The 27,542-nt window shown below is 51.4% G+C and overlaps 1 protein-coding gene and 1 non-coding gene across 2 annotated transcripts; both read right to left on the reverse strand.

The window, feature by feature from the left end:
* Positions 1 to 9,359: 9,359 nt before the first annotated feature.
* On the reverse strand, positions 9,360 to 9,433 carry TRNAN-GUU (transfer RNA asparagine (anticodon GUU)). The gene has a single exon. It is a non-coding gene; the product is annotated as a tRNA-Asn (tRNA).
* Positions 9,434 to 11,757: 2,324 nt separating this feature from the next.
* On the reverse strand, positions 11,758 to 15,379 carry LOC144943833 (uncharacterized). Its single transcript, XM_078871680.1, has 2 exons — positions 14,967 to 15,379; positions 11,758 to 13,306 (listed from the first exon to the last, which is right to left on the reverse strand). The coding sequence occupies exon 2, from the start codon at positions 13,208 to 13,210 to the stop codon at positions 12,857 to 12,859; it is 354 nt and encodes a 117-aa protein (XP_078727806.1). The 5' UTR covers positions 13,211 to 13,306; positions 14,967 to 15,379; the 3' UTR covers positions 11,758 to 12,856.
* Positions 15,380 to 27,542: the final 12,163 nt, after the last annotated feature.

Consider the following 27,542-nt stretch of genomic DNA (forward strand, 5'->3'; position numbering starts at 1 on the left):
CACGCACGGCAGGGGAGGTGTAGTTTTAGACCTTGGGTGCAGCGTAAGAGAGGCAGTGGCCTCCCGCTGAACAATGGCTGACGGAGGGCTTTCATGGAAAACTTTGGTTGCTGGAGCAGAGAGTGCGTGGAGGGGAGCAGGGTGAGATGAGAGGGGGAGAGGTAGGAGAGTGCGTGGAGGGGAGTAGAGTGAGATGAGAGGGGGAGAGGTAGGAGAGTGCGTGGAGGGGAGTAGAGTGAGATGAGAGGGGAGAGGTGGGAGAGTGCGTGGAGGGTAGTAGAGTGAGATGAGAGGGGAGAGGTGGGAGAGTGCGTGGAGGGTAGTAGAGTGAGATGAGAGGGGAGAGGTAGGAGAGTGCGTGGAGGGGAGTGGAGTGAGATGAGAAGGGAGAGGTAGGAGAGTGCGTGGAGGGGAGTGGAGTGAGATGAGAGGGGAGAGGCAGGAGAGTGCGTGGAGGGGAGTAGAGTGAAATGAGAGGGGAGAGGTAGGAGAGTGCGTGGAGGGGAGTAGAGTGAGATGAGAGGGGAGAGGTAGGAGAGTGCGTGGGCGGGAGTAGAGTGAGAGGGGAGAGGTAGGAGAGTGCGTGGAGGGGAGTGGAGTGAGATGAGAAGGGAGAGGTAGGAGAGTGCGTGGAGGGGAGTGGAGTGAGATGAGAGGGGAGAGGCAGGAGAGTGCGTGGAGGGGAGTAGAGTGAAATGAGAGGGGAGAGGTAGGAGAGTGCGTGGAGGGGAGTAGAGTGAGATGAGAGGGGAGAGGTAGGAGAGTGCGTGGGCGGGAGTAGAGTGAGATGAGAGGGGAGAGGTAGGAGAGTGCGTGGATGAGAGTAGAGTGAGATGAGAGGGGAGAGGTAGGAGAGTGCGTGGGCGGGAGTAGAGTGAGATGAGAGGGGAGAGGTAGGAGAGTGCGTGGATGAGAGTAGAGTGAGATGAGAGGGGGGAGGTGGGAGAGTGCGTGGATGAGAGTAGAGTGAGATGAGAGGGGGGAGGTAGGAGAGTGCGTGGAGGGGAGTAGAGTGAGATGAGAGGGGAGAGGTGGGAGAGTGCGTGGATGAGAGTAGAGTGAGATGAGAGGGGGGAGGTAGGAGAGTGCGTGGAGAGGAGTAGAGTGAGATGAGAGGGGAGAGGTGGGAGAGTGCGTGGATGAGAGTAGAGTGAGATGAGAGGTGGGAGGTAGGAGAGTTCGTGGAGGGGAGTAGAGTGAGATGAGAGGGGGGAGGTAGGAGAGTGCGTGGAGGGGAGTAGAGTGAGATGAGAGGGGAGAGGTAGGAGAGTTCGTGGAGGGGAGTATAGTGAGATGAGAGGGGGGAGGTTGGAGAGTGCGTGGAGGGGAGTAGAGTGAGATGAGAGGGGGGAGGTAGGAGAGTGCGTGGAGGGGAGTAGAGTGAGATGAGAGGGGAGAGGTAAGAGAGTGCGTGGAGGGGAGTAGAGTGAGATGAGAGGGGAGAAGTAGGAGAGTTCGTGGAGGGGAGTAGAGTGAAATGAGAGGGGGGAGGTTGGAGAGTGCGTGGAGGGTGTAGAGTGAGATGAGAGGGGGGAGGTAGGAGAGTGCGTGGAGGGGAGTAGAGTGAGATGAGAGGGGAGAGGTAGGAGAGTGCGTGGAGGGGAGTAGAGTGAAATGAGAGGGGAGAGGTGGGAGAGTGCGTGGAGGGTAGTAGAGTGAGATGAGAGGGGGGAGGTTGGAGAGTGCGTGGAGGGGAGTAGAGTGAGATGAGAGGGGGGAGGTAGGAGAGTTTGTGGATGAGAGTAGAGTGAGATGAGAGGGGGGAGGTTGGAGAGTGCGTGGAGGGGAGTAGAGTGAGATGAGAGGGGAGAGGTAGGAGAGTTCGTGGAGGGGAGTAGAGTGAGATGAGAGGGGGGAGGTTGGAGAGTGCGTGGAGGGGAGTAGAGTGAGATGAGAGGAAAGGGGTAGGAGAGTGCGTGGAGGGGAGTAGAGTGAGATGAGAGGGGAGAGGTAGGAGAGTGCGTGGAGGGGAGTAGAGTGAGATGAGAGGGGGGAGGTAGGAGAGTGCGTGGAGGGGAGTAGAGTTAGATGAGAGGGGAGAGGTAGGAGAGTGCGTGGAGGGGAGTAGAGTGAGATGAGAGGGGAGAGGTGGGAGAGTGCGTGGAGGGTAGTAGAGTGAGATGAGAGGGGGGAGGTTGGAGAGTGCGTGGAGGGGAGTAGAGTGAGATGAGAGGGGGGAGGTTGGAGAGTGCGTGGAGGGGAGTAGAGTGAGATGAGAGGGGAGAGGTGGGAGAGTGCGTGGAGGGTAGTAGAGTGAGATGAGAGGGGGGAGGTTGGAGAGTGCGTGGAGGGGAGTAGAGTGAGATGAGAGGGGGGAGGTTGGAGAGTGCGTGGAGGGGAGTAGAGTGAGATGAGAGGGGAGAGGTGGGAGAGTGCGTGGAGGGGAGTGGAGTGAGATGAGAGGGACAAAGTAGACAGGGCTGAGTCCACGGAGAATATTTTAGACGGCCAATGTGATCTTAATATGGATCCAGAATTGTATTGGGAGCCCTTGGAGGGATTGGGGGCGATGTGGTATTATTTGCGTGTGCTGGTGAGAAGTCTATTCGTAGAATTGTGGATCGTCTGGGATTTGGAGGTGAGCGATTTGAGGAGGCCACGGAGGAGAGAGTAACGGAGAAGGGAGTCAGTAAGCAGCAGGAGCAGGTGCAGTAAGGGAATGACGGATGCGGGAATTGTGGAGCAGAATGAGTTTGGAGGTCCTGCAGAGGTGGAATAGGTTCCGGAAAGGGCAGGAGCACGGGGTCATCAAAGACAACTTCAAGTTTTCACGCCAACTTAACGAGCGCTGTAGCAGCTTGTATGGGTGACCGCCATGCTTAACACGGAGCGGCGTTGTGGGCAGCCGAGGCCAGTGCAGCAAAAAAAATCCAGTGTTGTACTCTACTTCTATGCTCCCACACCGATGTCGCCCGCCTTTCACCAGCCCGCACTGACCAGCGTGGTGACGTGTGGTTAAATAACCCCACCGCGAGTCGCAGAGTGTGGGGGAGGCCTTCCTCTAGCAGTGGGCTGACCAAAGAGCGTGCATTTCGATACACGTGTGTGATGACTGTAATAACTAAGCGCTCACATTGGACCCACGCTGTGCCCGTCTGACAATATGCACCTTCCCTGGATTCGCACGAAGAGCGAGGCAAATATTTTCACTTAGATTTTTTCCTGTATTTTCCCCCCCACCCCCTCCAAATGTTCTCCCATGTGTTTCTATCGGTGTCACGGGTGGCAGATTTGTGCCAAAAAGGCCCCACGGTGTTAAAGCAAAAATGAAATTGGATGACTCATTTCACGTAACATTAAATCCTTTCGGATCTCTGGCATAAGCACCGCGAACCATCTGCGTTAGAGAATCGCCCAGGTAAGTGGATCGCACAGAGCCACCTCGGAAGATCTCTTCAAAGTTACTGGGCTGAGACCATGAACTCACTACACTTGAGAACTCGGTTCATTTATGGGCAGATGTCTGGATTTAACCCCCAAAAATATCAGCAATGCCAGCGAGCCTCACCCATTTTAGTTTTACAGGTTCCACATTTACCACCATCAATTCCACATTGCTCACTAGGCCACCACATTACCTTGCCTCTCTCTCTCGCTCTCTCTCTCTGTCCTTTTTTAGTCTTACATTTCACTCCCCTTACTGCTCGGTAGCTGGTTTCCAGTGCTGCCATAATTAACGCGCACGGCATTGCCCCAGAAGGACTGGCACCACTCAATTACACGGCCACAGTTTGCAATCTTATATTTATTTCATGATTATAGTGAAGGGTTTGAAAGCTCCTCTGACTGCTATCCAACGTGTCCTTTCGTTGACCCAAATAAGTCAGGTATAAATGATTCGACATTTCCACTCCCTTAAACAGAATCTTGCATTTTAAAGCATAACATATATGGTATTAGACTACGGCCCGGTGTTAATGCATTGCTGGATGAAGGCTTCTCGCGTGTCATCTCGGTTATGGGGGTTGTTTGACCTTACATCACCACGCTAATCAGTGCGGGTTGGTGAATTGAGGGATAGGGCCCAAGACCGGTTCAGATATATCACTCACCACTGATGGTAGCCGTGCCCTGGTGTACTCACCACTGCATCACTATTGTCCACGATAAAATGTACTGTTGGATAACCAACAACTCTACAACATTAACTGGACTCAAATCCCCCCAAAACAGTGGTGCCAATGCAGTCCCACAAACTTTTATCCCAATAAAGGATCCTCCTGAATTTGAGTGTTGAGATCCAGCGAGGCTTTCTTGGGTAAACAACATGTTAAATTTTGATTTAAAGCTTTCGTGACTGCAGGGATTCATATTCTTGGTTATTTCGGGAAAGTCACGTAGAAGGGAAATAATAAAATAACAAAAATACAAACCAATTAAATTCTCACGACGTTTCGACTGCAACACAAGCAATCACAAGCAATCATCATCAGGTGACGTTAAGAAAAAAACGCCACTTTTTTCAAATTTTCTTGCTGTGGATTTCACACCTGATGATGATTGCTTGTGTTGCAGTCGAAACGTCGTGATAATTTAATTGTTTAATATTTTTTATTATTGTATTATTTCCCTCCTACGTGACTTTACCGAAAGAACCAAGAATATATAACGACATGTTATGCAATATCCTAGCCTATGAAATTGACTCATGACCACATAAGCAAAGCTATAATGTGTAACTGATTGCAATATCATACTGTAATTTTAAGCCAGCCCATAATATTTAAAAACACCGAGTTAATTATACACTCACAGACTTAAAATGTGACTTAAAACTTTCGTGACTGTAGGAATTCATCATAGAATTCTCACAGACTTGTCACTGGATTTCCAACATGCTTTTTTTTCCTGCCATACTTTGTGTTTCATCATCGGAAATTTTCTATCCACTGCTGGATGAAGGCCTCGCCCTGTCGCCTAGATGGTCATCCCCTCGAGGTCATTCTCTCCTTTGCAAAAAAAAGTCTAATTGGAGCGATACAAAATATAGGAAACCCCACCACGCACATGAAGTGCGGTGGTTTTGTTTGTTGATAACGACGACAATATTCATCGACCGAGTTGTGGTCCTGTACATGTGAAGGCGTTTCCTGCCGTCGAATGAGTGTTTACATGTCGGAGGTGACCCCAGGTTTAGTTTAAATAGTCCAATAGAGCATTGGCGGCTGTTGATTGTACAGGGCTGTCGTCGGGTGTGCAATCACCTCTCCCTAGCCCTCCCTGCACCCCACTAACCCGTTGCGGCCACCACTCGCACTGCCATATTGCTGCACCGCGTGCCCTCTCTCCCATTGGACAGCGCTGCAATGGTCTGCGAATGCCTGCGTGGCCGCCTCGGTCTGCCAAGGCCTCTCTGCGACCTCTCCATGACGGCCCCAGCCCTCCCCACCGCCTCCGCCGCCGCCAACATTCTACCGACTGCAAACTCCGCCAACCCCTCCACAGTCGCGTTATGCAATCCCCTGCTGCGCTTGCATGCAGTGGGCGCGTGCGCGCGCACAAAGCCAAAGGGCCCACCGAATAGCCTTGAACAGACCGTTGGGGGGGGGGCAAGTGCAGTTAGCGAGCACCTATTAAGGCCGGCACGGCTCACAAAGTGTTGGCGTGGCCAGAAACTGCGCCCCGGCCGCATTTTCCCTCCCTGGTGATGGTGTTTACACGCCGCGCCAATTACTCGTTTAAGGCCGAGTCGATCTAGAGGAGGCCCAGTAGCGGTTCAAATAGTCGCAACCGCTGTCGCTCCAACTCGGGGTCGCCGGTTTCGAAGCGTAGTGCAATCAATCACTGCGACACCGCTCCCCAAGCGTGGGCGCGCACGAAAGTTGCAATTGTGCAAGGTCACGCGTGCGAATTCCACAAATGGGGCCACGTTTTTCGCTATTACCCAATTATGAACATTTGCAAAGCAAGCCGTGCATGCCTGTGCGAAATCCTTGAAAAATCTGGACACATTCCCATCGGTGAGCTCCTCCGGCAGGCAAGGCTGCGTTGGCTGGGTCATGTAGCCCGCATGTCCAGCCACCTCATGCCCAAGCAGCTTTTGTTTGGCTGCATAGAGGGGGCTAAACGGGCACGACACGGGCTGGAGAAGAGATGGAGTGATGTGGTACAGGAGGACGTGGAGCTGAGTGGACTTACCGATGACTGGTACCATCGGTGTCAAGATCGGCCTCTGTGGAGGAGGCTCGTGAATATCGCTGCTACTGGGCAGTTGGAGGCAGTCGTCCTCCAGCAACAACGAAGGGCAGAGGAGCGACGCTCACAACAACGAGCGCAGCGCCGGGCTAATAAAATACAGCAAGTTGGCACAGTAGGGGGTAAAGCTGGTGCATCTACCAGTCATCTCAGTCAGCCAACACATGGCACCTGGGTCTGTCCCGAGACCTCCTGTCAGCGAGCCATCGACACTTTATTTATGTGGCCTCAATGTTCACCTGGCCTGGCACAGATGCCGTGGCGACATCACCGTCACTTAGTGGCGAATGGCGTCTATTGGTATTGGCACGTACGCAGTGGGGAGCACAGTTTGGCGCATTTGAATCTCAGCCATTTTCCACCCATGAACACCTGTTTCTGTCCGAACACATCACGGATCTCCCTTGTAAAATACGGGCGAAACGGGGATCATCCGTGTAACGAATCAAACAAACACAAAACGCGTGCCAGCAGCGAGCCTTTTGACACATTCGCGTGACAGCCTCAAAGTGCACCTGGCGTGGCACAAGCGCTGTGGTCACATCACCGCGACTCGGTGGCGAACGACGGCGGCTGTTGTTGTTGCTGTTGTTGTTGTTGATGTTGTTGCTGCTGTTGCCGTTGTTGTCAATCTACTGCTGGATGACGAGCCATCCATCCCCGCGCCATGCAACTCGTGGGGGTCTTCGTGGAGCAAACTTCACGTGCACACTCATGAGATCGGTCCGCGTGCACGTGCTATGGTCGATTGTTAACATCGCAGGCGTCGTGAGACGTGGCGGACGGCTCGGGGTGGTGGGGGGGGAGGAAACCGTCATCCAGCAGTGGATTGACCATGGCTGCTGCTGCTGCTGCTGATGATGATCTTCGTCTTCATGTTCTTTCGTACGGCTGCTGATGTTGGCGCAGAGCAAGGACAACAATTTCACACGCAGGTCGCCGCGTCAGCAAGAAGCGCAGTCGTATCGCTGCGACGTCTCCCTGCCGCTGCCGATGTTGAAATCGAATCGGCGAGACCAAGAAGCCACTTTCGCTGACCTCCCGCTCTGAACACGAGCCACGTGGCCGAGACTCGCCAGAACTTGGCTTGTAAAACGCGAGCTGGACATCTCCACGTGTCAGCGTTGCGCCTCGACCACACCCCACTGCCCTCTGAACCCCCGAGCAGGCGCGTCTGCTTGCGTTGCGCAAAGGCGACGATTTCCCCCCCCTCCTCCACCCCCCCGTACACAACTTTGGCAGATTGCCAGTGAGCATCTTTGGAGGCCGGCACTCATTTGAGGCCGAGTCGATCCAGGGGAGCGGCCGGGTTCGTAGCGCGGTACGCTGACCACTCCGCACCGCTCCCCGCACACAAACACTCTAAACTAAACTTTGTGGGGTTTTTTGTTTAAAACCAGGCAATGCCCACTGAGCAATACAGCATTTTTTTCAGAAGTGACCTGGCCACAAATGATGGCTTCAACGAAATGGCTTATCCTTGTGGAAATGTATGGCGGACAAATACTCTAAATGCATGTTTGTAAATGTGGAGGGGAAAAAACCGGGGGACCCGGAGAAAAATCCACGCGACCACGGGGAGAACGAACACGCAAACTCCAAATACACAGCAGGCGTCAGGGTCGAGATCGGACCCACGACCTCTTGTATACCAGGCGATGTAGTTAACATCTCCTAACCACCGTGATGATGATGATGATGATGAGAGAAATACGAAAACTCCGAATACACATCAGGCGTCAGGGTCGGGATCGGACCCACGACCTTCTGTGTACCAGGCGAGGTAATTAGCATATCCTAGCCACCGTGATGATGAGAGAAATACGCAAACTCCGAATATACAGCAGGCGTCAGGGTCGGAATCGGACCCACGACATCCTGTATACCTGACGAGGTAGTTAACATATCCTAGCCACCATGATGATGATGATGAGAGGAATACGCAAACTCCGAATATACAGTATTTGTCAGGATCGGAATCGGACCCACGACCTCCTGTATACCAGACGAGGTAGTTAACATCTCCTAGCCACCGTGATGATGATGATGATGAGAGAAATACGCAAACTCCGAATATACAGCATTTGTCAGTATCGGAATCGGACCCACGACCTCCTGCACACCAGGCGAGGTAGTTAACATCTCGCCAGGCTAGGTGCACACTGATTCCACGGATGCTCGCTGCTAGCAGGTAACGAAACAGACTCGGGTGTTATTCGTCGACTGACGGAGAGCAAAGGCAAAGATCCCCCGTATAGCTTCTAACAGACTGTTGAGGCAAGTGCTGTTCGTGTGGATTGTGATTCTGTGTGTGTGTGAGAGTGGGAGCGGTAGTGTAGGGGTTAGCGCACGGCGCTACGAACCCAGCGCTCACGGCCTACACAAGTGACGATTATCTGAACCAGTCCTGGGCGTCCCCTAGGTCGACTCAGCCTCAAATGAGTACCTGGTGCGGTGTGCAAAGCATCGCGAGTAGGGGAGACAAAGGCGGCCCCGGCGTGGTGCTGGGCAACCCCCCCCCCCCCCTCCGTATGTGCCGTGCCGACCTTCATAGGTGCTGCTCGCTAACAGCACTTGCCCCAGCAGTCTGTTCAGGCTATACGGGGGGAGCTTTGTCTTTGTGACTGAGATCACACGCCACCCGCGACGGGACTGCAACACTCAGTAGGTGAAGGGTCGTCCGTCTCGCCTCAGCACGCGGCGCGTTCCGTTGCCAAGTTGTCCTCCGATTGGCACGGTTGGCTACGTACGGTGCGAAAGAAGTCCAACGCGCGCACGCGCACGCACGCGCATACGACGCACGTGCCACGGGACGCAGATGACCAGCGATGAGTTTGCGTCTCCCCCCCCCCCACACCTTGGTCTGCCCTCCCCCTCCCTCCCTTTCGCCAACCCACATGCAGGATGGGGCAATGTGCTGTGAAGGAGGAGGACCATTGCCCGAAACGTCGCCTGTTATGTTTGTTGAGGCCACAGTGCCTTAACAAACCACCGACAACGCGTAACATCACTGAGAGAGGATGTGTCTAACACTGGATCATAAGAAATACAAAGGGGTGGTGGTGGTGGTGGGGGGATGTGCATCGTAATCTCGCTCAATCGGCCTTCACCGGGAACACCAAACACGAAGCAATATAATTATCTGTCAAATAAAAAATAAATCTCGTCCCTGGGTGGGCTCGAACCACCAACCTACCAGTTAACAGCCGAACGCGCTAACCGATTACGCCACAGAGACCGTGAACACCCTGGGGGAAGGAAGAACCCCTCCAACCACCCACCACCCAAAGCCTCACAGATGGATTCAAGAATTCCATTTGTTACCATCTCCTGGTCATTCCCAGGCAAGTCTCGCACGCCAGCACTCACCCGGCACGCTCCTTGCTCGGATGCATTTGTGGATAACTCGGTCACGGAATTGCTTCATGGCGATAAATTACCTCTTATATGTCATTTATATATCCTACCGGCACAGCTGAGCTCAGTTAGTCCACACGTGTTCCAGGTGCCAATTACAACAACAACAAAAAGTGAATTATGACGCCGAGTGTGTGATAGCGATTTACCTGTACAGGTGCTCTCGTGACGTCACGGCGGGGGTCCATGGGTCGCCGCTGTCAGCCAGTGTTATTGAAGGAATTTCATTTATTATTTAATTTCACTCATGCCTCAGTCTGATCCCGAATATGCCTGAGAAGTAGTACATCCATTCTTATCACTCGCAGGGCAGCACGATACGTCGTGTTAGAGAATGACCTGCGGAAGTAGACATCACATAGCTCGTATCTGAGACCCTCTTCAAATGACCTCTGTTCCATGTTGCCGGCTGGCAGCACGACTAATAATCGACGCATGACAGCGAACCCGATATGTTTTTTTTCATTCTCACATTTGGAATTTGGCCAAATTGAGCGCAGAAAAATAATGTAATGCAATAGGGGTGTTATTGTGTTATTATTGGTGACCGGGCTGAGACCATTAGCTCTCTAGACTATAAACGATTAAAACTCAATTACAAACTATTTTTTTTATTTCACCAGGTAAGGTCCACTGAGCTATACATCTCTTTTTCAGAAGCGACCTGGCCACCTATGATATCCCAATATCATTTGGCTTATCATCATATGGGCCATTTACAGCAGCAAAATACTCGAAATGTGCAGGGAAAAAACAGGAGGACCCGGAGAAAAATCCACGCGACCACGGGGGGAGAGAAAGAGGCACGCAAACTCCAAATGTATAGCAGACGTCAGGGTCGGGGACGAACCCACGACCTCCTCCATTCCGATGCATTCATCATAATTTCCTGTCATCAATTTCGCTTTCACGTATCACAGATTCGCCCATTGCTTCCGCTCATTAATTGTATCAACCTCATCTCCACCAATACATTCATGTGACGTAACGTCCTTAATTCGCTGTAAAGCGCCTTTCTTAAGGCGCTATGTAGATTACGATAAGATAAGATAGTTAACATCTCACCACCACGGCGCCCACACTTGAGACCCCACGATTCGCGTTCTGACCTCTGAGCCACCGATAGGGACCACGTCATCTTGTTTATTTATTTATTTGTTGGCCGTCAGGACTTTGTGCAATCAGCGAGGCAACAGGTGCGACCGTGGTGGTCACAAATAGGTTCTAAAGTTGGCATCTAACGCGTGTCACATTCACATGCTTGCTGCGATAAATCATGCCTTTGCTTTATTTCTGGCCGGGGGAGGGGTGGGGTGGGGTGGTGGAGCGGTGAGTGGTGCAGTGAACCCAGCCACCTGAGTTCGATTTCCGACCATGGCTGACATCAGTGGTGGACCGTCCACCCCCCCCCCTCGCCCCCCACTTTTATCAGGCAGAAATCACCGGCGTGGCCCGGAATAATCGATCAACTCAAAGACCACCACGGCGTCCGGGAGTCTTTTATCCAGCAGTGGAATGACCAAGGGGTTTATATTGTTATTAGAAATAATCATAACATCAGGAATTACGATTGTGTTACGTGTGTGTATGTACGTGTAGAGGAGTAAAATGGGGACGTGACGTCAGGTGTGCCGTTCAGTGCGATGACGTCACGTCTCCTAGGGTATTTAAGGGATACCCCGTGACGTAGGCGGGGTCACCGTGGGAACGGGTAGAGTGAGCAGGGTGAAGAGGGAACCAGGGGTAGAGAGAAGGATCGAGTGGTGAGTCTGGGGAGAAGCCGGTGGTAGCCGTAGAGGTGCTTCTCTCTCCGCTCGGTGGAGTCGGCAGAGTCCACGATCCGACACGAGAGAGAGAGACCGGAGCCGGCAGGGACCCGGACTCAGAGTAGGAGCCCTAGCCCCTGGGAGCTGTGTACCCTGCTGTGTAATATTGATAAGCTTTAATAAACTCTGGCGGAAGCCCTTAACTTACCTCCGTCTACGAGTACGTCCGTCGGAACTTCTCTACACATGTAACGAGATGAAATGTTACGTTGTGTGCTGTCGTGTTTGCACGCTCCATGAACTTCAAGGTCGTAGTTTGCACATTGTAATTGTGTATACTAGAAAGAAAACATAAGCAAGTTTTCAACTTTGCGGAAGATTCAATGATGTTTTTTTTTATTGTTATAAAATTGTGCGCATCAATGTACAAAAATATGCCCCAACGATCTCCTAACCGGCACGTACAAAACGAAAACAAGCATAACAAGCCTCGCAAAACCACCAACCCCATCCACACCGAGATGAAAACTCCTCTCGTCTTGAACCGAAGCAGACTGCCGCACGACGTCACGCGCGCATTGATCTCGAGATGAACTCACAACGCAACTTGGCATTTCACCCCTCTTCACACGTCCACGTCGTTCTAACACAACACGCAACATCTTTCCGACGCAACAAACAAAAAAACCCGCCAATGTGAGCTGAACAAAGGTAACAGCTGTCAACCCATACGGTTTACCCGTATTCTTGTAGAGGGAAATTGAGTTTTCAGGTCCGTATGGCGCACAATACGGGCAAAAAAAGTTTTTTTTTATCTATTTGTTTGTGTTTCTCCCTTGTGATGGGACTTTGTAGGATGAACGTTGACATTTCTAAGGGCACGGGGTGACCAATAAGGTCTGAATTGATCTCCAATATTAAAGGTTGGCATTGATAAGAGGTTGACAGGTATACAAACGGCAAAACACATCTTTGTATTCATGTTAACGACGCTTCTCTGAGCCACAAAGCACTTCGTGGGATGTTTGGCTAATTCCTGACCGAGTTTATTTCTCGAGCGCGTGAGAGCAGCAGCCGCAACAACAACAACAAAGCCCCAAACGGGCAGCCCACGCAACACACGACGCGGACAAGGCGACGAAAACGATCCGTGCCGACAGATCAGTAGCCTCCTCGCTGCACCGCTCGCGACGCGCTCGCCGATCCCGTCGTTTTCATTCTCAGCTCGTGCCCATGTCACTCTGCAAATGTCCATCGCCGCGGTCCAGTTTGTTGTTGCCGTTGTTTTATTTCACTCGGGCAAATGCATTGCTCTTCGTTCTCAAGAGTCTAACGTATGTCCCAGCAATGAGACGGCGTAGCTTGCTGGCTTTTTATTTATTTTCTTTACTCCCGCCGCATGCCTCGTTCCCCCGACGCCTCGCGTCCCAAAGTTCCGGCCGACTCGCCACCATCTCAGCCCCGGTCTGTCCGCGTCTTCAGTGGCCGTACAGCCTCAGCGCCGTCGCTTCCCCGAGCAATACCTGCGGGTGACCGGCGACCTTCCGGATCTCGCCGTCTTTGTCTCCGCCACTCCTCCTCCTCCTGCTGCTGCTGCTACTACTGCCTTCCATCGTCGTGTCAGCGCCGCCCCTCATCCTCCTGCTGCCCCTCCTCATCATCCTCCTCTCTCCGCCGAAGATGTCGTCCATCTGGGCGCGCACGTAGTCGGACTCTGCGTCGTCAGCGGTGGCTTCCCGCGTCGAGCCTTGGATGGACTCGAGGATGCCGAAGAGGATGGTCAGCATGGAGAGCAGGGCCCCCAGGACGTACATTTGCACGGCGTGCTTCATGGTGAGCTGCAGATGTCTCCCGCCCTCTCTCTCTCTCTCGAGCTCTCTCTCTCTCGCTCTCCGCGTCTCTTCTCGGGTGAGTCCACGTTATTTCTCCTGGAACAGGAGCAGAGGGAAAGATTGCGATGAGACCCGAGCAGTGTAAGAGTCATTATTGAGACGGATTACACACACACACACAGTTATAATGTCAGGGGGCACTATTTGTACGTACTGGCATGACTATAATAGTCTGAATTATGTTCGTGAGCCAGGAAAGCCTCACTGAGTCTCAATAATCCTTTGCAGGAGGTTCCTGCCACATTGGATGTTCCGTTGGCATTGAGTAGCATGTTTGAGTATTATTGCCTACGATGCGATAATAAGCAGTGGTCCCAACAGATATATTAATACTCAATCGATTGCTGCATTGATCAGATCCTGACCACTTTGCCGGCCAAACTGACAACTCCAGGTCATTCCTATCTCCAGTAGCGTCTCCCAATCCAAGCGCGAAACAGGCTCAAACTCTGCTTAGCTTCCCAGCTCAGACGAGATCGGGCCTTTTGCACCAAACTCAAACCAATTCTCACCCCACACCCCGCATGACGTTGCTACGAGTGACTTGAGTTTAAACACGCGCGCGTACACACAGCCGTACTAGCCGACACGGACTGTTGGCAAGTAACTATGAATAGAAACATCCATACACACACGTGCACCTCCCTCACTGCGTGAACGGATGAAGGCGCGTGCTTTCATTCGCCTCCGATTCGGACGGTTGGCTACGTACGGTGCGAAAGAAGTTCCAACGTACATACATACATACAGACTTTTGCAAGTGTTGTTAGCGAGCACCCATGAGGGCTGGCACGGTACACGAGGGGGTCGGTTGGCCTGCACCGCGCCCGACCGCCTTTGTCTCCCCCTTTTGTTTTACACACCGCAACAGGCACTCGTTTGAGGCTGAGCCGACCTAGGGGAGACCCGTGTCCGGTTCAGATCATCGTCACGGCCAACGCCAGACGATGGGCGTTGACCGTGAGTGGGAATCGAACTGGGGCCGCCGGGTTTCGTAGCGCTCACCCCCACCCCCCCACACGCACACAACCGGTGGTGGAGGTGGTGGTGGTGGTGGAGGTGGTTCTGGTGGATGTGGTGGTGGTGGTGGAGGTGGTGGTGATGGTGGTGATGGTGGTGGTGGTGGGGGTGATGGTGGTGGTAATGGTGGTGGTGGTGATGGTGGAGGTGGTGGAGGTGGTGGTGATGGTGGTGATAGTGGAGGTGGTGGAGGTGGTGCTGGTGGAGGTGGTGGAGGTGGTGGTGGAGGTGGTGGAGGTGGAGGTGGTGGAGGTGGTGGAGGTGGTGATGGTGGTGGTGATGGTGGTGGAGGTGGTGATGGTGGTGATGGTGGTGGTGGTGGAGGTGGTGGTGATGGTGGTAATGGTGGAGGTGGTGGTGGTGGAGGTGGAGGTGGTGGTGGTAATGGTGGTAATGGTGGAGGTGGTGGTGGTGGTGGTGGTGATGGTGGAGGTGGTGAAGGTGGTGGTGGTGGTGGTGGTGAAGGTGGTGGTGGTGGGGTGATGGTGGTGATGGTGGTGGAGGTGGAGGTGGTGGTGGAGGTGGTGGAGGTGATGGTGGTGGTGATGGTGGTGATGGTGGTGATGGTGGAGATGGTGGAGGTGGTGCTGGTAGAGGTGGTGGAGGTGATGGTGATGGTGGTGGTAGTGGTGGTGATGGTGGTGGAGGTGGTGGAGGTGCTGAAACCCCAAAATACCTCTCGTTCGTGCTCGCTGCGCGCGTTCAACACAAACTCGCGGACTCGGTGATTCCCCGGCGTGATGAGCCGAGCCTCGCTTCTCTCGCTCCTCCTTCTGCGTCTTCCTCCACGCCGAGAGCGTTCAGCTTCGTATTGTTGCTGTCGCTGTCGCTGCTGTATCAGCAATCGCCGTCGGCTTCAACGCGCGAGCTTGCCCGTGCACTCAGCTCCAGCATCAGCAGCAAAGATTCAAAGCAGCGGCGGCGGCGGCAGTGGCAGCGGCGGCTCAGCTCTGAGGTTGCTCTCGACTCGACCGCTCTCGCGTCCTCCTATTTATGCCCGACGAGCCGCCAGTCGGTGGGGGGTCACGGTCACTCCGCTGCTGAAAGGTCTCCTCCTCCTCCCACCCCCCCCACGTCGCTGAGCCCCGGGCGATGATAGAGGTGGGAGGTGGGAGGTGGCAGGGAGGTGGGCACGTACCACGCGTGCGACACGTGTACAGCAGCAGCACTGCCCTCGCAGACAAAGATAAAGCTCCCCCGTATAGCCTTCAACAGACTGCCGGGGCAAGTGCTGCTGGCGAGCTGCACCTAACGAAGGCCACCGGCACGGTACACGAGGGGGTGGGTGGCCAGCACCACTCCCCGCCGCCTTTGTCTCCCCAGTGGCGATGTTTACACACGGCACCAGATACTCATTTTAGGCTGAGTCCACCCAGGGGAGGCCCAGGACCGGTTCAGATAATCGTCAGTGGGTGTTGGCCGTGAGCGGGAATCGAACTCGGGTTCTGCGCTCCGCGCTCACGCACCGACTTCACTGGGACCCGCTCCATCTGACACCGCCCCGAACTCGAACCCCTCCAGCCAGCAAGAGGGCACCTCTTCGTGAGCACGGCTTCTGGTGTTGATGCAGAGCAAAGAGGACGATGTCACATTCGGGTGCGACGTCTCATTCGTATTTGCGGATCGGGCATTGCATCGTTATTCGCTTGTGCGGTGTGTTCCGGATGATCACAGTCGCACGCTGCTACTGGAGAGTTTTTTAATGTTCCATTCGTGCATCTGGTATCCGCATCCAGTGCCATGGTTTGTGCTGTGGACGTGATGTAGGGTGGACCGTGAGCTTTGTGAGGGTCGCTAGCCCCCGAGATCCCTCCCTTGGTACCCCTAACGGCCGGGTTAACCTCATTACTCGCCCCCTCGCTGCTAGGCGAACCGCTGCTGCGTTCTTCACCCATGGGGTGAGAGCCGTCGCTACAGGATTCCCCTCCCCCGCGGGTCCGCGTAGTAGGCATGGTTAATTACGTACGCGCACACCCACACACAGCTCTGCGCGGCACTCACTCAACCCTGACCACTCACGCTAGGATCGCGCACCTGTATTATACACGTCGTGAACGTGCGCGCACACACGCATACAGCTCCACACGCGATACCCACTCTTGCGCCGCTCTGCGCCGCGCTCGCCGCTCACGTTATGATCGCGCACCTGGGGTACGCTGATTACGCACGCCGCGAGCTTACGCATACGCAGTACCACACGCGTTCACACTTATAACACGAGATCACACGAGGCCACGATCAGCTATTAATGATTTATTGTCTGCTACGTGGGACTGGTTGTTGAGTCAGTATGAATCGACGAGGCTGCCTACTCTACTAACCCGGAACCTATTCCCTATTTATCGTTCACGAAACACTTTTACCTCCTTACTCACGGTTTGAGGCACTCGACGTTCCGTGGGTTTTCCTCGCTGCTTGCCTCGACACGTCGCACGGACGTCCGGAGGGCAGAGCTGGGGCAGTCCTGGACGTTGGCTTCTCGGAGCAAGAGAGCGATTTCCCCTTTGCGCTCCCCATTTACCCTCCCTACCTCAAAGGGAATGCGACTCTGGACAATAGGCTCGCGACCCTCTCGCATGCGCACCGCCGTTCCGGGCGCTTTTGATATGCTAATTAATGCTCAACCTGCGCGGCGCAAATTCCAATCAATCCCTTTCTCACGCAGGCCCCCCCCCATTATCGCAGTTTATGCGGCGGCGTCCGTCACAAAGGTGCGCCGTGGGAATTTGTGCACGGCTCCCCGCGTGACCCCGCTCTCCCGATTACTCATACCAACAGCCTTATCCTTTAACTCCCCTAACAATGGTGTTTTCTAATGATGCTCCTCCATCACAATGCTTATTCCCTCTGCCTGCCCCGTCGATACTTGCGTGTGTGGGGTGTGTGAGATGCGTTTCCCCCGCGGTGGCCGAGTGGCCCCTCGCTGCGACCTTGCAACCTTAAGGCCGGTCGCAGCGCCGCGGTGCAAAGTAGCGTCGGGGGAGGTCGTCCAATTCCCTGGTCGCCGGAAACCGTGAAAGTTTAATCCCGATAAGGGCTTCTCGGATAAAAACCGGTCGGCCAGGTGACCTCCCCACGGAGCTCTATGGGGGGGGGGGGGGGGGAATGCGTGCGGGTGTGTTCGTGTGAGGTGAGGTGAGGGGGACGCGGGGTCGGCTCCGTCGCTTGGTGGTGGCGAGGTCTTAGATGGGGCGCCTGCTGAACGGCTTCGTGGCGGCGGCATGACAGCTTCGTTGGAAGATCAAACGCAGAGGGATCGTCTCGGTTGGGTCTTTCGCGAGGTATTTGTTTGTGACTTCTTCAGAACGCAATTCAGCATTCCAAGCTTCATCGAGGGTTTGAATTCGCATTGTTTAAGGTGAAGCAGTGGGGAGAGAGGGGGGGGGACGGAGAGAGGTGAGAGGGATAGTGGTGGGGGGGGGGGCAGAGGGGAGAGTGGGGAGAGTTGAGCCGAGAGGGGGTAGAGTTGAGAGAGAGAGCAGAGGGGGGGGGTATCAAGGGAGAGGGGGAGAGTGGACTGAGGGAGGGATCAGAGGGTGAGTGTGAGAGAGTGGAGAGAGGCAGGGGAGAGTGGAGAGAGGCAGGGGAGAGTGGAGAGAGGTGGGTTCACAGGGGTTCGTTATCATCGCGGCTCGGGCACTGTCAAGGGGAGATTCTGAACGTAACGCGTTCATCAACTATTCAGAATTTATCGTTTTGTTGTTCGCATTCTGCGCGAGTGAGATGTAAGAACGAAGCTATTTAAGTATTTTTTTAATATTTTCTTTTTGTAGTTAATACAGCACGATGGAGTATTTAAAGAGGGTAAAACCGTAAATAAACGTTCAGGCCCTTTGTCAATTCCCTGCTGTACGACAGCCTCCCCCCACACACACCGTGCCAGTGGTGGGGGTTGTTGTTGTTGTTTGACCATACTTCACCATGCTGGTCAGTGAGTGTTAGTGCAGAGTGGAGGAAGCTCGTGAAGGACGCTGCTGCTACTGGGCAGTTGGAGGCAGTCGCCCTCCAACAACAACGGAGGGCGGAGGAGCGACGCTCACAACAACGAGCGGAGCGCCGGGTGGCTAAAGCACAGCAAGTTGGCACAGTCGGTCATCTCAGTCAGTCGACCCGTGGCACCTGCTGGGTCTGCCCCGTGACCTCCTGCCAGCGGGCGTTCGACACTTCACGTGGCCTCAACGTGCACATAGCCTGGCACAAGCGTCGTGGTGACGTCACCGCCACTTAGTGGCGAATGGCGGTTGTTGTTGTTAGTGCAGAGTGACGCGGGGAGAGCAGACGCTGCTCGATCGTCACCGGTGTCAAGAGGTGACCGAGATTCTATATTTGAAGCTTTCGTGACTGCAAGGTTTCATACTCTTAGGTTTTTTCGGTAAAGTCACGTAGGTAAAAAAAAATTGAAAATAGATCAATTCATTTATTAATATTTTTATTTCATTTTTTTATTAATAAAATACAATAATAATAATAAAGGAAAATAGATCCATTCATTTATTATTATTTTATTTTTTACTTGTATTTTTACCTAGGTGACCGAGAGTCAAACTCAGGTGGCCGGCATCGCCACGCGGTATGCCAACTGCTGCGTCGCCAGTGCCACCCCACGGAGTTTTGTAAAGACCGGTCGGTCCTGGGATGCAACAGCAATTAAACACGGGTTAAAGAAGACGTCCACGTATTGACGCACAAACTTTCCCAGTGACAATCGATGCTTTCGGTAAAGTTACGTAGAAGGGAAATAATAAAATAATAACAACATAAAACAATAAAAATTCTCACGACGTTTCGACTGCAACACAAGCAATCATCATCAGGTGTGAAATCCACAGCAAGAATTTTTTAAAAATTTGAAAATATAATTGAAAAATTTTAAAATGTGTCTTGCTGTGGATTTCACACCTGATGATGATTGCTTGTGTTGCAGTCGAAACGTCGTGAGAATTTTTATTGTTTTATATTTTTATTATTTCATTATTTCCCTTCTACGTGACTTTACCAAAAGAACCAGGAATATGAATCCCTGCAGTCACGAAAGCTTTAAATCAAAATTTTCATATCGATGCTGTTATTCAAGAGGTTGCCGTGTTGGGTGTGTGACTAGTAACTTGTACCAGAAGAAACCCCGTGCACGGATACACGAGGAGGACCCTCAAACTTCCCATTTAAAACAACAACAACCTACTTTCTGTACTCTCACAGACACCAAGGAACCACATCTCTGTGTGGGCTACCCAACACTTTTACAGAGGGTTGGCGAGAGAGTGGGAAGAGGGTGGGTTGTCTTCTCCAGAAACTCAACGCAGTCGTCAATCACACCGTGACGTTAAAACGATGAATACATAACAGGCGACGTTTCGGGCATTGAACCTTCTTCATATAGGGAGGCCAAAGAGGTCGAGTCTTCTGAACAAGGATGATTGCCGAAATACGTGAGCTTACAACCAGGATTTAAAAAAATCAAAGTAAACAACTCCAACGCTCGCGAATTCACACATTGTCACAAAGATCCAATGCGCAAATTAAAATACCAAATGAAATCGTGACATTCCGCATGAGCCTGATGATTGCTCAACACGTCCCACGTGATGTCGGGAACGCTGTTTCACATTAGAAAGTGGCCATCTCTGAGTCATGGATGACGCACGGGCGCTCACACACAAATCCAAAATCCCTCGTGAGTTCGAGCTCTTCACATCACAGCAAACACAGCGGACACACACACACACACATGCCCATCGTAATTTTAATCAGTGATGTTGACGTCACGCCGGATCCATGTACAAAGACCAACACAAAGGCTTAGCCTCTAACAGACTGTTGGGACAAGTGCTGTTAGCGAGTAGCACCTATACCAGGGGTCGGCAACCTGCGGCTCCGGAGCCGCATGCGGCTCTTTTGAACCTTGACCGCGGCTCCGGGGCGGATGCTAGCGAGGGGAGGAGGCGCACTGTGACACCTGCTCTGGCGTTGCCGCTGCTGACAGGTCGCCGCTCCGCTCCACACTGCCCGCCCGGTGACAGGCAATAACGTTGCCGTTGCTTTGTCACATGTTTGGAAGAAGTAAAAACCTTCCTGGGCAGCAAAGAGCTCACCTTTGCTGAGCTGGAACAGCCAGAGTGGCTGGAAAAATTACATTTTATGGTAGACATGACAGCACATCTAAACACGCTAAATACAACCCTTCAGGGGAAAGGAGGCACATCCCTGCACATGCTGGAGGAGGTTTTGGCATTCGAGCGCAAGTTGACAGTGTTTGTCAAAGATTTACAGAGAGGTACACTGTCTCACTTTCCCTCTTTGAGAGAGTTCAAACAAAGTCATGATACGATAAATTTGGAATATTTCAAGTCTGCAATCACCACAATGCAAAGTTCGTTTGGGAAACGATTCTGTGAGTTCAGAGAGGAAAAAACGACATTATCCTTCCCTGTCACTCCCCTGGCGATCGATCCATCCCTATTGAATATGACTGCATTTGCAGGTGTAAGTCAACCTGATCTTGAGATGGAACTGGCCGATATAGCCGACAAAGATATATGGGTGTCCAAGTTCAAATGCTTGACCGCTACTCTTGAGGATGTTGCCCGTCAGAAGGCCATTCTGGCTCAGAATCATAAATGGAGTGATATTGAAAACCTTCCCAAACAGGACAAACTTGTATTCGAAACATGGAATGCCATCCCCAACACTTATATAAATATGAAAAAGTATGCATTTGGAGTCCTGTCGATCTTCGGCTCCACATATGTATGTGAGCAGGTCTTCTCCAACATGAACTATATTAAAAACAAACATCGATCACGACTCACAGATGACAGCTCGCAAGCCTGTGTGAAAATGAAGGTGACGTCTTACAGCCCTGATGTGCAGACACTGTGCACTGAGGTTCAGGAGCAAAAATCCCATTAACCAGGTAATTTAGCTATTAATTTGCAAAAATATATTTTACATTGTTAAGTGAAAAAGTCCTTTTTTTATTCAGATTGACAGCTGACTGCACGATCCTGTATATAGCAATAAGGTAAGAAACAATATATGCAGTGTTATATTTGTTTTAAATGTTGCAATGGTTTTGCGGCTCCCAGTTTATTTTTTCCTTCGGAAACGGGTCCAAGTGGCTCTTTATGTCTTAAAGGTTGCAGACCCCTGACCTATACAGTCCGGCATGCCACACGAGCTGTGTGGGTGACCAACACCACGCCCCGAACGCCTTTGTCTCCCCAGTGCTGATGTTTACACACCACCCCATGTTCTCATGTAAGGCTGAGCCGACCTAGGGGAGGCCTAGGACCGGTTTAAATATTCGCCACTGTCATTGGGTCGTGAGCGTGAATCGACCTTGGGTCGCTGAGTTTGTAGTGCAGTGCGCTAACCAATACACTACCGCTCGCCATGCACACACACACACACGCACAAAACTATCTGAATTTAATTCAGGAACTACCACGTCCGTACAACAAATACGATATAATCTTCATCATATTTGGAGTGTGCATGTTCTCTGCGTGGTCGCGTGGATTTTTCTCTTTCGTTTCTTTCCTCCACGTTTATAAACACGCGTTTAACAGTATTTCGCTGCTTTACATTTCAACGTAATAAGCCACCTGCTTTAGCTATCATTTATGGCCGCCTCTGAAAAAGAGCTATACAGCTCAGTGGACCTTACTTGGTTAAATTAAAAGAAATAGTTCAGTTCAGTAATAATTTATTGTAAAAGTTTGCGGTTCAATTTCGGCGGCCGCCCTGGTTAATATTTCGGGAGTATTCGCCATCAAATACTACGCGTCCGTCCGCTTCACAGAACACTTTTAAGAGAGCCCCTGTGTGCTGGCGTCGAAGGTCCAAAATCTGCCAGATTTGCATGTGTATATATGTTGAACTTCTTCCACGCCGTACGTAGCCAATCGGGTGGGGAGGGGGCGTGAAAGGACGACATCAAGATTTGAACATTACCCGCAGAATCCTTCATTCGTTAATAGCACCGCGCGGCATCGCCACCGACAAGATGCGCTCGTCGGCACGACATGGCACCTCCGTGATGTTATTATGTAGGCTACCCTGGTGACCTTTGTCTTTGTGTACAGAACACACACGCGTTGATGGGGTTGGCAGGAGGACTCGATTGTTCTATTGTACGTCTTCTATGCCTCCACACATTCGCCAAGTTCGCGCCGACCAGAGTGGGGAAGCGTGGTCAACGTAACGTGCTCGCCGCGTGAGGATGTCCCCATCCAGCAGTGAAGTAACTCAGAGCTGCGCGTGTCCGTCGATGTCTTAGCTCATCTTCTTCTTCTTGACTTGAAGCTCTCGTGACTGCAGGAATTCATATTCGTGGGTCTTTCGGTAAAGTCACGTAGATGGGTTCAAAGAAAATAGCAAAAAAAATAACAAAAAACTATACGACGTTTCGATCGCAACGCAAGCGTTCGTCATCAGGAGGATCGCTTGTGTTGCCACTGGCGGTCCCGCACGTGCGCCCCCTGACAACACACAACGAGTGAACCCACCCCCCCGCGTCCCCCCCCCTCCCCCCACATCATCATCAGCATCATCATCGTGCTGCTGTCAAACCCCCAGTGGTTTCAAATGTGTGGCGGCCTCTTCAACACTGACTATGCCTTATCGGCGAAAGTGGCCCCGCCCTTCCTCCTGAAATTTAGTGAAGATCACCGACGTCACAGTTAAACGTTACGGTCCTTTAACCAATCCAAGGAGGGGGGTTGACGCTGCAACGGATTGCAGCGATGACGCCAGGGTGGGTGCGCTCTCGTCGGTGATGATTTTGGGCCTCACTACAGTTTGGCGATTACTCTTTGGTTCTTTCGGTAAAGTCACGTAGGTAGAAAATAAAAGAATATAAATTAAATCACCAAATTTGGTTATTTAATTTTAAATCAAATCACCAAATTTTATTTTAAATCAAATCACCAAATTTGGTGATTTTATTTGGTGATTTAATTAAATCACCAAATTTGGTGATTTAATTTAATTTATATTCTTTTATACCTACGTGACTTTACCGAAAGAACCAAAAAGTATTGATCCCTGCAGTCACGAAAACTTCAGATCAAGTTTGGCGATTCTTTGATTTGTTTTTCTTTTCCATTCGTGGAACAACGTGGACGACGAGAGCGAGAGACAGCGAATCCCCAAATTATTATTTGTTTTATTTGCAACGTTGGTAGTACTGCGATGGTCTGTTTGCTCAGAATTGTATCGAATGGTGCTGAATTAATCACCAATGCAACAAAAAAAAGCCTCAAGCACGGGCCTTGCCAACATATGGGCAGACACACTGAGGCCGACAGCCAACAGCTCTGGTTAGCCGAGGACAACCTCCCTGCTTATCCGTGACCAGACAGGAACAATGGGACATTGATTAAACAAAGTGAAATGAAGCAGATGTCGAAAGTTCCTCTTTTGCGACAAATCGCAAACCGCGGGCGCGCGCATAGCGCGCATACGTGGGTAAGTATTCACATGTTCGAAAACACATGGGTGATCACGAAAAAAACCCCCCTAAACTCCCGTTGATCCCCAAACAGACAGACAACTGGGGAAAGTTGCGTCCTTCTTTAGTCCTCTATCCATTGGCGGTGTCCTCGGTTTGAGCTGCCTCCATCCAGCCCCTACTTGAGCTTTATCCCGTTATTGCCCTGTGGCCAGAAATTCCTTCCAGAACATTAAACTTTCACCGCCGAGATGATTAGCACGGTTGGCAACGTACGGTGCCAAAGAAGTTGAGCGTGCACACGTACTCTCCCACGTACATGTGTCTTCTTGTTCTGGATTGTTCCGAGTGAAATGTCCCTCATCCCGGAGCGCCTCTATAACCTCATTATTTCTCTCCATCTCCACTGATATTCTCCAATTGACACCGCACACCCAAGTCCTCAGTACTTTGCAATCTCCTCGGTGCCTTCCTTTCTCGGGGTCCCAAGTTTCTGCCACGTACAACGCTACACACCCACACACAAGGCGACCTCACGAGTAGCTCCCTCAACTCACTGCGCAGTCGTCTCTTCAAGCAGCGTTCTTTCTCTCCGCACCTCCGATTAGCACGGTGGGCTACGTATGTTGCAAAAGAAGTTCAACATCGAGTAAATACAACTCTCACCTGATGCCGTTCTCCCCGTGGCAATCTTGGCTCTAATCTCCTTTGAACATTTGCCATCTTCTGTCAGAATATCTCCCGAATATTTAACTTGTCCCTCGCGTCCAGATGTCCGTCCATCGTATTATTTACCATACTTTTAGGTGCGATTTTAATTAAATGTTTTCTGTATGTTCATTCTCATCCCAAAGTTGGTAGGTAAAGAAAACAAACTCAACACATTTGTTCTAGGAAGAAGGACCATTGCCTGAAACGTCGCCTAATATATATTTGTTTTTCCTTTGAAGGCCGCACAGTGTTATTGACGAATGTGTTCAGCGTTAATTTGTGTTAATTGTGCTTGTGCAAACACTGCCAACGCAGCAGAAGTAGAAGCAGCAGCAGCAGCAGCGTCAAATAACTTCGTCGTGGGTCGCTCAGCGGAGCTATCGACGACCCAAGTGGGTGAGAGATGTTCAGACTTGCGCCACTCCTGCTTCAATTTCGTGTCGCGTTCCTGCCAAAACGTCGCATCCACCATGTGCGTCGTTTCACGCAACGCGCAAAACTCAAAACGTCAGGCCCGCTGGTGACTCAACGTCGGAGGCTGTTGGAAAAAAAAATCCACAAATAAACATTGATTTGGCTTCCTCCCAATCGGCATCATCAAGTTGCCATCAAGCACGTCGACAGCGAGACATCAGATGTTCACACTCCCCGACCAAAACTGAGAGCAACCATCACAGGAATGTTTCGTAGGGCACTGGGCGAAAGTTAACCCGAAAGCATCTGGCAATCCAGCAGCTTTTGTGTCGCAGGCGAGCCCTGCCGATGAGACTCAGAGGAGTGGAAACTGATCCAGAGGTTTTTTAAAATTGTGCTGGAACAAACGGTACTGGAAAATACTTATCCACAAGACACGACAGACTAATGTCTTGTTTTTGAATTGTTAATCAAACTGCCATTGTTTTGCTGTGATATGAACCTGGCTACCTGTGTGTGATTCCCGGCCACAGCTCATATCAGCGGTGAGTGATATCTGACACACAACACTGCACAAATCCACACCGACCAGCAAGGTGAAGTATGGTCAAACAATGCCCGTGACCGACACGGCATGGGAAGACCTTCATTCAGCAGTGGATTGACAGAGGGTTGTAAATTAGAACATTTATGACATTTGTATGATCACACACGTGAACCTAAATAGGTTTAACATTCTTATAACGACGATATAAACCCTGCGGTTTCACTCTATTTACATGTTCAATTAATTATCCATTTTATTTGACAATTCTCTGAATGTAAGCTGGTTACGAAGGAGTAAATAAACGTATCTTGTGGCTTCGTGCTTAAACCAGCATCGAGATGTACCGCTAACGTGTTCAGACCTCTGACAAGTCGTGGAAATTCCCCATTCATATGGCAGAGGCAAAGCGATCCGCTGGACAGCCATTTCTGACGAAAAATGCTGGACAGCCCCCTTGTCAATCCACCGCTGGACAAATGGACTTCCTAATCCACCACCACCTCGCATGGCGCGATGCAACGATTCACCGAGCAGCTGTAGAAGAACTCACTGAATGGCTCCATCTCCTCGGCCGACACGTTCTAAGCATTGACAAGCTTCCGCTGCGAGCACACACCCGCTTCACACCGCGTCTCTGCGAGCCACGTGCCCCCTGCACAAGTTTAACATTCCCTTCCACTCGGGCTAAGTTCCCAGAATCTCTCTCCAGCAGCAACTTCCAGGAAATCTACAACCTGTACCAACATACACGCACACGTAGGAAAGTGTTTTATTTTCCTGTGTGTGTCGGTGGTGAGATGTTAACTACTTCGCCTGGTGTACAGGATGTCGTGGGTACGATCCCGGCCCTGACGCCTGCTGTATATTTGAAGTATGCATTTTCTCCCTGTGGGTGTAGATTTTTCTCCGGGGTTTCCCTCTACATTTTGAAACGTGCGTTTACACTATTTTACTTCTATACATTTACACAAGACCCACTTCACCGAGTTACCATTTGTGGTTATGTCACTTCTGAAAAAATAAACGATTTTAGTTTAGCGATGCTGTGTGTCTATTATCCATGCTGTGCAAACCTGCCGTTGTAGCGCTCTCATTCGAGCTGTTACCTGTGCACCCACATTTGATGAACTCGAGGCCAAGGGTCAATCGACGGCACCCTCGCAGCACCCCACGCCACGAGCCCAGTCGAATGCCAAAACACAAACACATGCGAGACGCAATAAATCCACGGCCACGCTCGCGCGATTCCGCGGCCACCAAAAAAAAATCCGCGCGGGGGCGGGAGGTGGGTGGAAGAGAGAGGGGGGGGCTCGCTCCTGACGCGCCAGACGCCTCTTGACACAATAAACAATAAACACTGCCGCGGTTTTTCTGGGAGGTGGTGGTGGGGTGTGCAATGCGAAAACGACGACCACGACGACGGGGAGAAACCAACGTAGAGGTATAGTAATAGGTTTTTACCCTTTTATCTCGTACAGAAACTGACACCTTTATACAAAGGATCATGTTTGCAATAACCACAACACAAGCAGTCAAAATGCAAACAAAAAGAAACAACTCTGATGATGATAATGATATGCACTGTCCTTGAAGTTGATTGGTCCACACCCGAGACAGCTTTTCTTAGAGCCTAGTCTCCATTGGTGTTGGACCAGATTACGCCAAAAGGCGTACAACTCAAAAACAGTGCACTATCAGAGTATTGAAAGCTCATCTGGTCCAACACCAATGGAGACTAGGCTCTAAGAAAAGCTGTCTCGGGTGTGGACCAATCAACTTCAAGGACAGTGCATATCATCATTACCAGAGTTGTTTCTTTTTGTTTGCATTTTGACTGCTTGTGTTGTGGTTATTGCAAACATGATGCCTTGTATAAAGGTGTCAGTTTTTGTACCAGATAAAAGGGTAAAAAACCTACTACAACGTAGAGGTGTCAACAGTTCTGCACCACGTGGGTGCTCTGCGAGCAACACTGCGAGGGATGCTCCGTGTTGGAGGTCACCAAAGTTGAATGCCGACCGATGACCTCTGGCACAAGCGCCAAAAAAACAAGAGCGCAGTTCACGGTTACACAACACTGGCGACGCGACCCACCGATTTGCCGAGGACCTAAGTGAATGTACAACACC

Source organism: Lampetra fluviatilis, chromosome 32 (assembly GCF_964198595.1).
Source record: "Lampetra fluviatilis chromosome 32, kcLamFluv1.1, whole genome shotgun sequence".
NCBI classification, from domain to species: domain Eukaryota; kingdom Metazoa; phylum Chordata; class Hyperoartia; order Petromyzontiformes; family Petromyzontidae; genus Lampetra; species Lampetra fluviatilis.